The sequence below is a fragment of the Cetorhinus maximus genome, chromosome 5, assembly GCF_964194155.1.
Source record: "Cetorhinus maximus chromosome 5, sCetMax3.hap1.1, whole genome shotgun sequence".
Lineage (NCBI taxonomy): Eukaryota > Metazoa > Chordata > Chondrichthyes > Lamniformes > Cetorhinidae > Cetorhinus > Cetorhinus maximus.
This window is the reverse complement of record NC_135883.1, coordinates 174,651,455-174,667,820: the sequence shown is the minus strand read 5'-3', so window position 1 is coordinate 174,667,820 and position 16,366 is coordinate 174,651,455. Positions and strand designations below refer to the sequence as shown.

The 16,366-nt window shown below is 45.7% G+C and overlaps 1 protein-coding gene across 1 annotated transcript in view; it reads right to left on the bottom strand.

Moving 5' to 3' along the window:
- Positions 1–16,366, bottom strand: part of LOC144681154 (dynein axonemal heavy chain 6-like) — a gene marked incomplete at its 3' end in the record, with an annotated part of 934,896 nt that overhangs the window by 532,171 nt on the left and 386,359 nt on the right. Inside the window, exon 35 of the mRNA XM_078542881.1 lies at positions 11,027–11,300. Coding sequence (XP_078399007.1) covers positions 11,027–11,300 — 274 coding nt within the window. The remainder of the gene's footprint in view (positions 1–11,026; positions 11,301–16,366) is intronic.

Below are 16,366 nucleotides of genomic sequence, written 5' to 3'. Positions count from 1 at the left end.
GAGCTAGGAGGTTATGTTGAAATTGTATAAGACGGTAGTTTGGCCTCAGCTGGAGTATATCAGCACACGAATTAGGAGCAGGAGGAGGCCACTTGACCCCTTGAGCCTGCTCCGTCATTCAATAAGATCATGGCTGATCTGACTGTAGCCTCAGCCCCACATTCCTGCCTACCCCCAATAACCTTTCAGCCCCTTGTTAATCAGGAATCTATCTGTCTCTGCCTTTAAAACATTAGATAAGACTCTATTTCCATTGTCTTTTGAGGAAGAGAGTTCTAAAGACTGTCTTCATATTGCATCCAATTCTGGGCACTGCACTTTAGGAAAGATGTGAGGCATTGGAGAATGTGTGGAAAAGATTCAAGAGAATTATTCCAGAGATGAGGAACTTCAGTTAAGAAGATAGTTTAGAGAAGTTGGGTTAGTTCTCCTTGGGGTTAAGAAGGCTGAGAGGAGATTTGATAGAGGTGTTCAAACACCATGAGAGGTCTGGACAGAGTAGATAGGGAGAAACTGTTCCCACTCGTGAAGGGATTGACAACCAGAGGGCACAGATTTAAAGTAATTGGCAAAAAAAGGCAAACATGATATGTGGTGGAAATGATGATGTGGTGGTAATGTCACTGGCCTAATAATCCAGAGGCCCAGGCTAATTCTCTGGTGAGATGGGTTCAGATCCCACCAGGGCAGTGTTTTTTCAGGTACAGCAATGAATGTGTGTACAAGCTTATTAGAGGAACAGTCTGCAGATTATGAGGTAGTAAAGAAGTTAATATTAAATGCTTATGAACTTGTCCCTGGAGCTTATCAGTTGAAGTTTAGAACTCTGAGGAAAAGACTCCATGAGGCTTATGTGGGGTTTGCAACAGAAAAAGAAATTATCTGGATCAATGGCTCAGGGCATTAAAATTAGATAAGACTTTTGAAAATGTAGGAGAGATTATGATTATGGAAGAATTTACAAATAGCATTCCAGTAAACATTAAGACATAATTAGATGAGAAACAAAACAAAAAGATCAGGAAAGCTGCTGTTTTAGCTAATACGTATGATATTTCGTACAGTTGAGTGTAGGAAAAGGATCATATGGAAATCAGCAGGGAAGGTGGAGATATAGATATGGTAAAAATGTTAGTAATAAGGATCAAGCTGAAGGGCGGCAGTCCTTCATTAAAGATGGGAAGAAGGAAGTAGAATTGAAGAGAGGAGACTGATATGTTACCATTGTAATAAGGCTGGACATACAAGATCAAGTTGTTGGAGGTTAAATGGGAAATTGATTGCGGTAATTGGAACTCAGAAAAGTTCTGTAAGTAAGAGTACTGTGGACTCTGAGATCCAAAGGCAAGATAAACCACTGATTTTGGGTACAGGTGGAGCAGGAAGAATCAATGACAGCTAGAGAAGTGGGAATGTGTTCACAACATACCCAAGGGAGCTCTGAAGGGCAGGTTACAGAGATGTTTAAAGATTTTATATGTAATGGGAAAATATATCCTTGTGTACAGGGAAGAGCAGGAAAGAATGTCAAATTTTAAGGGATACTGGGGCTAGCCAGCCCTTAATGCTATGGGATAGTGCTATCTTTTATCCAGAAGAGCTATTGCAAGACAAATATTAATTAAGGTATTCATGGCAAAATCGAACCTACTTTGATGTGTCAGGTAAGTTTAAAGTTATTTGAAATCAGGAGAGGTGACTGTTGGGGTAGTAGAGAAATTGCCCATTGCAGGGGTTCAGTTTATTTTAGGGAATGGGATAGTTGGATCACAGATATTGACTATGCCTACTGTAGTACAACAGCCTGTTGAGCCACAATCAACAGAGCTTTTACAGAAAGAACATCCTGGATTGTTTTCAGATTGTGTGGTGACAAGATCACAAATGCACAAGTTTTAACAGGAAGAGGAGGAATCAAAAAGCCTGGGGGAGGATACTGAAATTCAGTTGGCTGGATCAATTACTTAGGAGAAGAAGATTAAAAAGGTTGAGGTTGAGGTGTTTAGTTCAGTGAAGTTAGTGGATTTGCAGCAAAAGGATTCATGCATGAAGCAATTATATCAGACAGCTTATTCCAAAACAGAAGCAGAATATATTCCAGAGTGTTATTACATTATGAACAATGTGTTAACGAGGAAATGGAGACCGCCTCATGTTCCGTTAGATGAGAGGTGGCTGATAGTGCACCGAGTAGTGATACCATCTGGGTATGGGAATGAAATTTTGAGAGTGTCTCATAAAATCCCAATGGCTGGACATTTGAGAATTAGGAAAACACAAGCAAAGATCCAAAAGTATTTCTATTCGCCTGGACTACATAAATATTTAGTTAAATTCTGTCAAACATGTCACATGTGTCAGGTGATAGGAAAACCTCAGGCAGTGATTAAGCCTGTGCCTTTAATTCAGATTCCAGTATTTGAGGAACCTTTTAACAGGATCCTGATTGATTGTGTAGGATCCCTCACTAAGTCTAAAAGTGGAAATCAGTACATACTGACAATCATGGATGTGTCCACAAGATTCCCAGAAGTAATACCTTTAAGGAAAATTACAGCAAAGGTGATTATGGAGGAGTTAACCAAAATATTTACAAGATACGGATTACTAAAAGAAATACAGTCAGACCAGGGATCGAATTTCATGTCACAGCTAATTAAAGAAATAATGAACAGCCTAGGAATAAAGCAATTTAGGTCATCAGTCTATCACCTTGAATCACAAGGTGTGTTAGAAAGGTCGCATCAGGCTTTAAAGACAGTGATTGAATGAGTCAACAGGGTTCAGTCTTTTCAAATTAATCTATGATTATGAAATAAGGGGACCACTCAAACTGATTCATGAGAAATTAAAGTCAAAGTTCTGAAACAGCTCTCCTGGATTATGTGACAAAATTCAGAGAGAGATTCAGTAAGGCATGTGAACTAGCTAGAAAACATTTAAAGATATCTCAACAAGTGATGAAGGCAAATGCAGATAAAAGGGCAAAGGCTGATAGTTTTGTGGCTGGGGAAAGAGTGTTAGTATTATGCCAGTGTCAGGTGAACCATTGAAGGCGAGGTTTAGTGGGCCTTACCAGACTGAAAAGAGAATGAGTGAGGCAAAATACGTAGTAAATACCCCAGATAAAAGGAAGAGTCAGCGAGTGTGTCATCTAAATATGCTCAAAAATACTTTGACAGAGAGAATAAACAGGAGGAGGTACTGGTAGTTGTAAGTAAGGAAACGGGGGTAGAATTCAAGGATTCTGAAATTGATCTTCCTCTGATTAAATTGGACAATGAGGAAGTGCCTAAGAATCTAGATATAATGTTGGATTAAAAACAGAAAACATTGGAAAATCTCAGCAGGCCTGATAGCATCTGTGGAGGGAAAAACATAGTTAACGTTTCGAGTCCGTATGATTTTTTTTCAGCGCTCTGAAGAAGAGTCATACGGACTCTAAGCATTAACTGTTTCTCCCTCCACAGATGCTGTCAGACCTGCTGAGTTTGTCCAGCATTTTCTGTTTTTATTTCAGATTTCCAGCATCCATAGTATTTTGCTTTTATCTTATTGTAATGTTGGATTACCTTCCAGAAAAGTATCGGAGTGATTTAAAAGAGCTATTGCAGTCATGCAAAGCAATTTGTGGAAATAAATTGGGGAAATCATATTTACCTGTACATGATGTTGATGTGAGGAATTCAGAGTCAATATGGCAACACCCATATAGATTAAATCCAATAAAATTAGCTCAGGTGCAGAAAGAAATTGAATTTATGCTTCAAAATGACATCATAGAGCTCAGTCCCAGTAATTGAAGTTCACCCATTGTAATGGTGCTGAAACCAGATGGATCACAAAGACTATGTGCTGATCACCGAAAAGTGAATGCAGTAACAAAGGCAGCTTCATATCCTATTCCACGATTGGAAGATTGTATCAAGAGAATGGGACAGTCAACTTTTATCATAAAAATTAACTTGCTATGAGAATATTGACAAGTACCCTTGTTGGAAAGGGCAAAAGAAGTATCAGCTTTTGTGATGCCAGATGGTCTATATCAATGCAAAGTAATGCCCTTTGGTGTGAGCAACATTTCAGAGTCCAACAGACAAAGTGACTGAGGGACTGAGCAATTGTGCCGTGTATATTGTTGACTTAATAGTACTCAGTCAAATGTGGGAGGAACATTTACAACATTTAGAGGAACTATTTTATCAACTGCAGGAAGCCAATTTTGGTTGTAAATTTGGCTAAAAGTGGATTCACAAAAGTACAAGCTACGTATTTAGGCCACACTGTTGGACATGTGACTTGTAGATGGTGGACAGGATTTGGGGAGTCAGGAGGTTAATTATTCACTGCAGAATTCCTAACCTCTGACCTGCCCTTGTAGCCACGGTATTTATATGGCTAATGCAGTTCAGTTTCTGGTAACCCCCAGGATGTTGACAGTGGGAGATTCTGTGATGGAATGCCTTTAAATGTCAAGGGATGATGGTTAGATTCTGTCATGTTGGAGATGGTCATTGCCTAACACTTGTGTGGCACGAATGTTACTTGCCACTTGTCAGCCCAAGCCTGGATATTGTCCAGGTCTTGCTGCTTTTGAAATGGACTGCTTCAGTATCTAAGGAGTCACGAATGGTGCTGAACGTTGTACAGTCATCAGCAAACATTCCCACTTCTGACCTTATGATGGAAGGAAGATCATTGCTAAGCAGCTGAAGATGGTTGGGCCTAGGACACTACCCTGAGGAGCTCCTGCAGTGATGTCCTGGAGCCGAGATGATTGACCTCCAACAACCTCAACCATTTTCCTTTGCGATAGGTTTGACTCAAAGCAATGGAGAGTTTTCCCCCAGATTCCCATTGACTTGTATTTTGCCCAGGCTGTTTGATGCCACACTCAGTCAAATGGGGAACCGGCAGTCTGTATAAAGAAAGGCCAGGCAGCCTCCTTTAGGCTGTTCACAATGGCCAGCGACTGGGCTCCAGAGGAGTTCAGGGCAGAGGAGGAGGAGGGGGGCAGGCTGCAGGGTAGGCCAGCGGGGGGCCAATGTGCCCCTCGGTTCTCCGATGCCTGCCTTGCTGCCCTCCTCGAAGTGGTGTCAAATCGTCGGGAGGTGTTGTTTCCTGAGGATGGAAGGAGGAGGACCCCCCACATGACCAGGCAGGCGTGGCAGGAGGTGGCGGAGGCTATAAGCTCTCACGATCCTGTGCGGCGCACAGGAGCCCAGTGCCACAAACGCTTCAATGATCTGTTGCGCTCTGGAAGGGTGGGTACCGTGTCAGCTTTGGCCATTTGACCCAGCAGGTAGCCTTAGCTTTTGAGCCTCCCCCCCCCAAATCTTGCTGTCGTTACTGCATTGGACATTTGGCGCATGCTGGGTGGGCAAACGGGTACTGACCATGCTTACACCAGCCTGAGTGGTTGAGGAGAAGATGGATTCTCCCCGGAGCATATGTTGGTGTTTGTCGCATTTGAGTAGTCTGGGGGCAACCTGCAGGGGAGGCCGCTAGACACACACTCAGAGCTCCAACACATGTCTTATTGATGGTGATGAGATGGTGGAAGGGGAGCCTCAAGGTGTCGTGGCCAAGAGCCATCTGCTGGCCTCGGCGCCGCACCTAATTGCGCCTCCTTGCCATGGGCACTAAGACCCGTGTGTTATTCAAAGTGATGGATGCCGAATGAGTCCAAGGTGGCTGTTGGGGGAGGGGTTGGGAACAGCCATACTATCTTCTGGGGACTGGTCTCCAGTAGTGTGGACAGGAGCTGCTGGAGGCCTCAGATGGGCCACTGTGGTTGGGGTGCGGTGTGCGCATGCAGAGTACATGAGCGATCAGCCCCAATAAATCCTCTTCTCTGTTCTGCAGACAAAAACAGAGCACAATAGCTGGGAGTGTTTGCGGACTGGTGGTGGGCACACCGTGCTCCAGCACCTCACCATCTATGAGGAGCAGGCCATGGAGCTGGGGAGGAGGCAGGCAGCCAGGGCGGCCAGGGCGGCAGGTGTCGGTGAGGCTGGGGTGCAGCAGCCAGGTATTTGAGGTCCACAGTCCCATCCACTCTGTCTCCCCACCATCCAAAGCACTGATGGTTGCTGCAATCGTTAATGCTGCAACACTGCTCATTCGCAGACTGATACATTCAGACGTGTGGGTCATAAACAAAGGTGCCTCGTTCCCTTGAGGATGTGTGTCTCTAGCACCTTCCAAAGTCGCCTTAACCCATTTGTGACCACTATCCCCATGGCCTAACATGCCATGGCATCGCTGCTGCACATCCAAAGACTTATTGCATCTTAGGCGGGTTTGTACCTCCACCACCCTTTCAGCCAGTGTGTCTCTGTCCAAAATGTCCTCAGCTCCTCACCTGTCAACCTCATGGCACTCAACTTAAATAAATGCCACCACGTTAGTCATCCCTGCGCCAAGGGGAAATATTGCCTTCTGTCTACCCATTCTATGCCCCTCCTAACGGTATGAAGGTCAATAATGTGACCTGTCAATCTCCTGTGCTCCACGGCAAATGTCGCAAGTGTTTGCAATGTTTCCTCATCACTACAACTCTCCAGGCCAGCCTGCATCCAGGTCAGGTACCTCTGCACTCTCCCCACTCCAATTCCATTCCTCCCCTGAAACACAGGTCACAACTGGACACAGAAGTGGAGATGTGGCCTCGACAGCGTTTTCTGCACTTGCAACATGACCTCCATTTTCCTACATTCTGTTCCTCGGCTAACAAAGGCAAGTCTGGCTTTGACCTTCTTAAACGCCTTATGTTCCTGTTCTGCTACTTTAACGGGTCTGCCCAGCAAGGTCCCTGTAATCATTGTGACTTTCCACGGTCCTACCATTACTCATGTATTCCTGTACCTTGTTTGTCTTGCCCAAGTGCTTAACCAAACACTTATCCACATAACATTCCATGTGGCATTCCTTAGGCCATCTGACCAGCCTGTCTGTATACGCGTGTAATGTTTGGGTCTCCTCTTGACTATTTACCACCCCATCAATGTTCGTCTCCTTAGTTTCTTGAAGGTTGAGCACATTATGATCCTGGGGGGAAAAGGGATGAATGATGTTACTGACTGAACGCTAACTGATGTACTGTCCTTGTTGTTAATTTCAGCATCACCACTGCATGGCCGCCAGGAACAAGTCCAGAGCACCCCCTCCACACCTCAGGGGCATCACTTGTAATTTGCATCACATCATTTCAGTGAGCCAGGCACCGGCGCAGCGACTACCACATCGGTGGGGATTATGACGTCGGCCAGTGTCCCGGGGCACAGTGGAGAGGACACTTCACAATCGCTGGAGGAGAAGGCACGGACAGAGAGTGCCGGATGTCCCTGCGTCCTTGCTGTAGTAATGGGTCGTAGTGCTGCCCCTCATCATCGCCCTGTGCTTCCTCATCCTCTGAGCCACTGCTGGATTCATCATGTGCAGCTTCATCCACTGCGTCAAGGTCTTCATCGTCAACTGCCCACTGTCCACCAATATCCATTACAAGCCTACCGACCCCCACAGCTACCTCGACTACAGCTCCTCACACCCCGCTTCCTGTAAGGACTCCATCCCATTCTCTCAGTTCCTTCACCTCCGTCGCATCTGTTCTGATGATGCCACTTTCAAAAACAGTTCCTCTGACATGTCTTCCTTCTACCGTAACCGAGGTGGTTGACAGGGCCCTCAACCGTGTCTGGCCTATCTCCCACGCATCCGCCCTCACACCTTCCTCTCCCTCCCAGAAACATGATAGGGTCCCTCTTGTCCTCACTTATCACCCCACCTGCCTCCACATTCAAAGGATCATCCTCCACCATTTCCGCCAACTCCAGCATGATGCCTCCACCAAACAAGTCTTCCCTTCACCCCCACTGGAGGCATTCCACAGGGATCGTTCCCTCCGTGACACCCTGGTCCACTCCTCCATCACCCCCTACACCTCAACCCCCTCCCACGGCACCTTCCCATGCAACAGTAGAAGGTGCAACACCTGCCCCTTTACTTCCTCTCTCCTCACCGTCCAAGGGCCCAAACACTCCTTTCAAGTGAAGCAGCATTTCACTTGCACTTCCCTCAATTTAGTCTACTGCATTCGTTGCTCCCAATGCGGTTTCCTCTACATTGGAGAGACCAAACGCAGACTGGGTGACCGCTTTGCAGATCACCTTCAGTCTGTCCGCAAGCATGACCCAGACCTCCCTGTCGCTTGCCATTGCAACACTCCACCCTGCTCTCATGCCCACAAGTCCGTCCTTGGCCTGCTGCATTGTTCCAGTGAAGCTCAACGCAAACTGGAGGAACAGCACCTCATCTTCCGACTAGGCACTTTACAGCCTTCCAGACTGAATATTGAGTTCAACAATTTTAGATCAGGAACTCTCTCCTCCATCCCCACCCCCTTTCCGATCCCCCCCTTTTTTTTCCAATAATTTATATAGATTTTTCTTTTCCCACCTATTTCCATTATTTTTAAATGTATTTCCATCCATTGTTTTATCTCTACCTTTTAGCCTATTTCGATTCCTTCCCCCCCCACCCCACCCCCACTAGGGCTACCTGTACCTTGCTTGTCCTGCTTTCTACCCTTAATTAGCACACTCCTTAGATAATATCACCACCTTCAACACCTCTTTGTCCTTTTGTCTATGACATCTTTTGGCTATCTCCACCTATCACTGGCCCTCTATCCAGCTCTATTTGTCCCACCCCCCTTAAACCAGCTTATATATCACCTCTCTTCTATTTTTACTTAGTTCTGTTGAAGAGTCATACCGACTCGAAATGTTAACTGTGCTCCTCTCCGCAGATGCTGCCAGACCTGCTGACATCTTCCTTTGTGCTAGCTATGACTCCAACTAGCAGAGAGTTTACCTCCGATTCCCATTGACTCCAGGTTTACTAGGGCTCCTTGATGTCACACTCGGTCAAATGCTGCCTTGATGTCAAGGGCAGTCACTCTCACCTCACCACGGGAGTTCAGCTCTTTTGTCTATGTCTGAACCAAGGCTTTAATGAGGTCAGGAGCTGAGTGGCTCTGGCAGAACCCAAACTGCATCAGTGAGCAGGTTATTGTTAAGCAAGTGCCGTTTGATAGCACTGTTGATGACCCCTTCCATTACTTTACTGATGATCAAGAGTAGACTGATGTGGCAGTAGTTGGCTGGGTTGGATTCGTCCTGCAGGACATACCTGGGCAATTTTCCAAGTAGCTGGGTAGATGCCAGTGTTGTAGCTGTACTAGAACAGCTTGGCTAGGGGCGCGGCAAGTTCTGGAGCGCAAGTCTTCAGTACTATTGCTGGAATATTGTCAGGGCCCATAGCCTTTGCAGTATCCAGTGCCTTCAGCCATTTCTTGATATCACATGGAGTGAATTGAATTGGCTCAAGACTGACATCTGTGATGCTGGGGACCTCTGGAGGAACCTGAGGTGGATCTTTGATTCGGCACTTCTGGCTGAAGATTGTAGCAAATGCTTCAGCCTTAACTTTTGCACTGATCTGCTGGGCTCCTCCATCATTGAGGAAGGGGATATTTGTGGAGCCTCCTCCTCACCTTAACGATGGTCAATAAATTCTGGCCTAGCCAGTGATGTCCACATCCCGTGAAAGAATTTTTAAAAAGAGGAACAAGTAGATGTAGTATATCTGGGCTTCCAAATGGCATTTGATAAGGAGGAGGTGGTGGCACGGTGGTATTGTCACTGAACTAGTATTCCAGAAATCCAGTGACCCCTAGTTCTAGATTCTCCCACAAGAGGAAACATCCTCTCCACATCCACCCTGTATTGTTTCCCAGGGTAACGCAGAGGACCCAGGTTCAAATCCCGCCATGGCAGATGGTGACATTTGAATTCGATAATCATCTCCAATTAAAGTCTGATGATGACCATGAAACCATTGCCGATTGTTGTATAAACCCACCTGACTCACTAATGCCCTTTAAGGAAGGAAATCTGGCATCCTTACCTGGTCTGGTCTAGCCTACATGTGACTCCAGGCCCACGGCAATGTGGTTAACTCTTAAATTGACTCTTAAATTAGGGATGGGCAATAAATGATGGCCTAGCCAGCGACGCCCACATCTCATGAATGAATAAATTAAAAAAGGTGCCACACAAGACGTTAATAGGCAAGACAAAGGAGTTGGAGATGGGGGTAATATATTAGCATGGGTAGAGGATTTGTTAGCAATTAGAAGCAGAAACTGGGCAAAAATGTTTTTTTTTCACGTTGGCAGGTAATGAATAGTGGATCAGTGCTGTGGCCTCAGCTATTTACAATCTATATTAATGAATTAGATGAAGAGACAGAGAGTAATGTATCTACAGTTTCTGATGATATCAAGCTAGGTGGGGTGGTAAGCTGTCCAGAGGACACAGAGAGACTGCCAAGAAGCATAGACAGGCTAAGTGAGTGGACAAGATGGCAGATGGAGTATAATGTAGGGAAGTGTGAAGTTATTCACTTTGGTCATAAGAATAGAAAAGAAGAATACTTTTTAAATAAGGTGAAACTTGTAGGTGTTGATGTTCAAAGAGGCTTGGGTGTGCTCGTATAAGAAACGCAGAAAGTTAGCATGCAGGTGCAGCAAGCAATTAGGAAGGCCTCTATTGCAAAGGGATTGGAGTACAAGAATAAAGAAGCCTTGCTACAATTGTACAGTGTTTTGGCTAGATCACATCTGGAATACTGTGTGCAGTTTTGGTCTCCACATTTAAGAAAGGATATATTTGCATTGGAGACGGTACAGTGAAGGTTCACCAAATAGGTCCCTGGGATGAGGAGGTTGTCCTATGATGAGAGGCTGAATAAATTGGGTTTATACTCTCTGGAATTTAGAATAATGAGAGGCAATCAAAATATTTGGATGTCCAGATATGTGTTAGCCCATCTCATTGAGTTTGATGACCTCCCTGACACCCAATTCATCTTCTCTAACACCTGTTGAACAAAGAGTATCCAGTCAATCTCTTTAAACCATGGAAACAGCTGCAATAAAGTCTCATTGCTCACACGCACTCACCTTCAATTTCCAGGTTCTCATTATCTTGGAAATCAATCCAATTTCTCTCAACAGTAACAAAAGTGGAAGAAAGTATCTTTATATCTGGAGTGTAGTCATATTCTTTCTGTAGATCCTTTGCGAACTTCCGCATTGCTTGAGCCAACAGGCCATCGGACCAGTCCATTGTGTTCTGGTTCACATACCCATAGAGCTCCCCGAGAGTGATGCACTTGGGATTGATGGTAAGGGTTTCTATCTTGCCTCTCTTAGATGCAGGATTCTGTAGAGTGAACTGAAAACATTTGGAAGAAAGGTTTGAGCAGCTGGGTGAACTATAGGTTAAAAGGTATCCCTCCGCTTCTGGCACTTGGGGGCGAAGCCTCCCACTCTCCATTATCCTGATTCTTAGCCTAAATTAGGGCTGCCAATCCTCACAGGACTGTCCTGGAGTCTCCAGGGATTAAAGACTAATCTCAGATGCTGCAGTGAGAAAAATCACAGAAGCAGTAAAAACATCAGTGTTTTTATTTTTCATTTTTTCATTGGTTCTAAAACTATTGGAAGTGGGTTAAAGGGTGCTGAGAGTCAGACTCAGAAGCTGCAGGGAGATGTACTGTTTCCTGAACATCCTTCTCCTCTGGTGAATACCCATGAGATCTGGGCCCCTCAGCTCCAAAGTTATTGGAGCCTTCTCAGCAACCTCATCACTTTCTCATCCACTCCCACCTGTCTGGCACCCTGGGGCTCTGAATCACCTGCTGCCACATCCTCACTTATGCTATCTGATGCCTCCTAGGTTAAAGTTTCCGAGCTGATGTTTAGGAGTAAAATAACACAGTGGGTGAGAGCAGTTCAGACATGAGGAACCGATCATGTATTTGCTACTTAACCTTGCCCTCCACTCCTGCTCATCATCACAGTCCACCAGACAGCCTTTCACATGCGCAGTGTGAGAATATTGATTCTGGACAATGGAAATCTTCCCATTCAGATGTTCTCAGTGTTTGCATCAGGTGCAGAACAGTTTAAAGGATATTAGAGAGCTGATTTCCCGCTGTTTTTCCCATTTTGCATTCCCCTGGGAATTTCTGAGTATCACTCTCCCACCCACCCCAATAGGTCACAATCCCATGTAAGTGAAGTAAGTGTGATCTAAGAATGCCACCCGAGGGTATTGATGCAATGATAAGGATTAGGAGCAGGAGTGGGCCATTTGGCCCTTTGAGCCTGCTCTGCCATTTGATAAGACCATGGCTGGTCTGATGGTGACCTCTACTATCCTGTCTACCCCGTATACCCTTTGACTCCCTTGTCAACCAAGAATCTGCCTAACTCAGCCTTGAATATGACCCAGCCTCCACTGAATTCAGGCCAGTTTTATGATACACCTATATGCTAATTAGTGATTGAATTAAGACTACCCTAAAGCCATTTCAACAGTCTTTGTTCTTGAATTTGCTGCCAGAATGTTTTAGGATTAAAGCTCAACCCTTCCTTTCTAATTTTCAAGACTTACATCAACAGGGAAAATTTCAAACCAATATAATATCAGGAAGCTGTCATTATCCTCCAGTAAAACACAAGTGTTCTGCAAGCCCCATGTGACAACAGTGACTACATTTCAAAAGCACTTGCTTGGCTGCAAAGTAAATTTGAATGTCTTGAGGTCCTGAAAGGTGTAAAGAAATATAGGCCTGAATTTTCATCCTCAAGGCAGGTAGCAGGAGGCGGGAAAATTCCCAGCTCGGCCCATTTGCCTCGGAAGAAAGTGCCCCCAAAGGCAGATCTTCATTGCCAGCAGGCAGGTGCAGGTTGGAGTCAGGCCAGCAGACCCCAGAAAAAGTTTGGAGGCAGCACACGGGCTGCTGGGTGCCAAGGCAGGCTGTTTAAAAGGACTACTTCGGTGCTGTGAGACTTACATAGAAACATAGAAACTAGGAGCAGGAGTAGGCCATTCGGCCCTTCGAGCCTGCTCCGCCATTCATTATGATCATGGCTGATCATCCAACTCAATAGCCTGCTCCCGCTTTCTCCCCATACCCTTTGATCCCTTTCACCCCAAGAGCTATATCTAACTCCTTCTTGAAAATATACAATGTTTTGGTCTCAACTACTTTCTGTGGTAGCGAATTCCACAGGCTCACCACTCTCTGGGTGAAGAAATTTCTCCTCACCTCAGTCCTAAATGGTCTATCCCACATCCTCAGACTGTGACCCCTGATTCTGGACCCCCCCACCATCGGGAACATCCTTCCTGCATGTACCCTGTCTAGTCCTGTTAGAATTTTAAGGGTTTGTATGAGATCCCCCTTCATTCGTCTGAACTCCAGCCAATATAATCCTAACCGAATCAATCTCTCCTGATATGTCAGTCTCGCCATCCCAGGAATCAGTCAGGTAAATTTTCGCTGCTCTCCCTCTACAGCAAGTACATCCTTCCTAAGATAAGGAGACCAAAACTGCACACAATATTCCAGGTGTGGTCTCACCAAGGCCCTGTATAATTGCAGCAAGGCATCCCTGTTCCTGTACTCGAATCCTCTGGCTATGAAGGCCAACATACCATTTGCCTTCTTTACCGCCTGCTGCACCTGCATGCTTACCTTCAGCGACTGGTGTACAAGGACACCCAGGTCTCGTTGCACATTCCCCTCTCTCAATTTATAGCCATTCAGATAATAATCTGCCTTCCTGTTTTTGCTACCAAAATGGATAACCTCACATTTATCCACATTATATTGCATCTGCCATGTATTTGCCCACTTCATCCTAGTTAAAATAAAAACACAAAGGCCTTCCAGCCCTCACCCCACACACCTCCTCAACCTCCAAGCACTTCCAACCCCTTATCCATGCCAGCTCATGCCCCCACCCAGCACCCCCTTGTGGTCCATCATCATCCCTATGCTAAATTATGTCCTTACACCCACCCTCTATGGCCCCTCATACCCCAATGCCAAGCTATGGCACTTCCATGCCCAATGACCTACTATACACTTTATAGAACCAATGAACCCTATTCTGACAGTAGGATGTGTAAAAAAAGCAACTCATTCATAACTTTCTACTATTTTCTTAAAAGGTCATCTCACTTAGAAGGCAAAAAATATGTTAACCATCCAGACCCTTTAAAATATCAACACAAAAACCATAAATCCTTGAAACCTCTTTATCAGCCAAGGGCTTTGCTGAGATCCTAGACAACAAATTCCTCTTGTTGAAACACCTGAAGCCCAGGGAAAATATTGTACAGCTCAGGCTCTCCAATCTCAGCAGTCAATTTCACAATATTTATTTACACAAGGTTAAGTGGTTTCAAGGACTCGTAGTTTTTATTATTGCCACTTTAAAGAGTCTGGATGATTGATACTTTTGTTGCCTTCTATGTGAATTCTTTTTTTAACATAGTAGAAATGTATGAATGAATTATTATTTTAAAGTTTTTTTTACATATCCTACTGCCACTTAGGGTTCATTGGATCTATACAGAGGCAATGGGCATGGAAGTACCATATTTTGGCATTTGTGGCATGAGGGACAATGGGGGCGGAGGAAGAGCATAACTTGGCATTGGAGGTATGAGGGGCCGTAGGGCTGGGTGGAAGGACATAGCTTGGCATGGGGGCATGAGGAGCCATAGGGAGTGGGCAGAAGAGCACAGCTTGACATGGGGGCATGAAGGAGCCACAGAGCAGGGTGGAAGGGCAGAGCTTGGCATAGAGAACATGAGGGGCCATAAGGAGTGGGCAGGAGAGCACAGCTTGACATCGGGGGCATGAGGGGCCACAGAGCAGGGTGGAAGGGCAGAACTTGGCATAGAAGGCATGAGAGGCCATTGTGGCGGGGGGGTGGGGTAGGGGGGGGTAACATAGTTGGCACTGGGGACATGAGGAGGACTTTATGAACTTATCCATCAAAAAGTCCCCTTGTGCAGACTAGGGTTCATGACTCCTCTGAGAGGCCATGGGCCATGATTCTTTAAAAACCTGGACCAACTCTATGAAAATTGTGGAGGAGCAGGACATGCCTATCTCCACAATGGAGCCAGGAGTCAGGTTTGCTGGGTGCAGGAATGGCAGGGTAAAATCTGCAATCCTGGGGAAGCCAAGCATGAAGGGAGTACAGGTCAGAGCTACAATTCTGAACCCCACACCCTGGTTTCTGATTCACTGTTGAGCTCACTTGCTGCCTTGTTAAAAGAAAGATTTGCATTTATATGGTGCCTTTGGCAAACTCAAGGTGTCCTAAAACACTTCACAACAAACAAAGTGTTTCTGAAGTGAAGTCACTGGTGTGTCAATTTGCAGACTGGAAGATCCCACAAACAACAATGAGATTATGACCAGATTATTCGTTTTATTGGCAGTTGAGGCATAAATATGGGCCAGGACACCAGGGAGAACACCTCTGCTCTTCTTCGAAATAGTCCCATAGCATCCTTTACCTCTATCTGAAACTGAAGACAGGGCTTCGGCTTAATGTCTCATGCAAATGTCAGCACCTCTGCTAGTACAGCACTCCCTGAGTACTAACTCTCCGACAGTGCAGCTCAGTACCGACCCTCTGACAGTGCAGCATGCCCTCAGTACTGAACCTCTGGCACTGCAACACTCCCTCAGTACTGACCATCTGACAGTGCAGCAGTCCCTAAGAACTGATCCTCTGACAGTAAGCACTCCCTCAGTACTGACCGTCTGACAGTGCAGCACTCCCTCAGTACTGAACCTCTGTCAGTGCAACACTCCCTCAGTACTGACCATCTGACAGTGCAGCACTCCCTAAGAACTGATCCTCCGACAGTGTAGCATTCCCTCAGTACTGCCCATCCTACAATGCAGCACTCCCTCATTACCAACCTTCCAACAGTGGAGCACGCCCTTAGTACTGAATTCCGGCAGAGCAGCACTCAATCAGTATTGCACCTCTAACAGTGCAGCAATCCCTCAATACTGCCTCTCCTACAGTGCAGCACTCCCTCAGTACTAACAGTCCGACAGTGCAGCACTCCCTTAGTACTGCCTCTCCTACAGTGCAGCACTCCCTCAGTACTAACAGTCCGACAGTGCAGCACTCCCTTAGTACTGCCCGTCCTACAGTGCAGCACTTCCTCAGTATTGACACTCTGACGGTGCAGCACTGCCCCTCCTACTGTGCAGCACTCCCTCAGTAGTGACCCTCCTACAGTGAAGCACTCCCTCAGTATTGCCCCTCCTACAATGCAGCACTCCCTCAGTTATGTGGAGAGAATGGAGAAGCTAGATTTAGGAAGATTGGAACATGATCTGGCCATTGAGCCCCTCTAGCCTATTCATTGAGATTGTACTGACCTGTATCCTTAATGGTAACAATAGATATGTT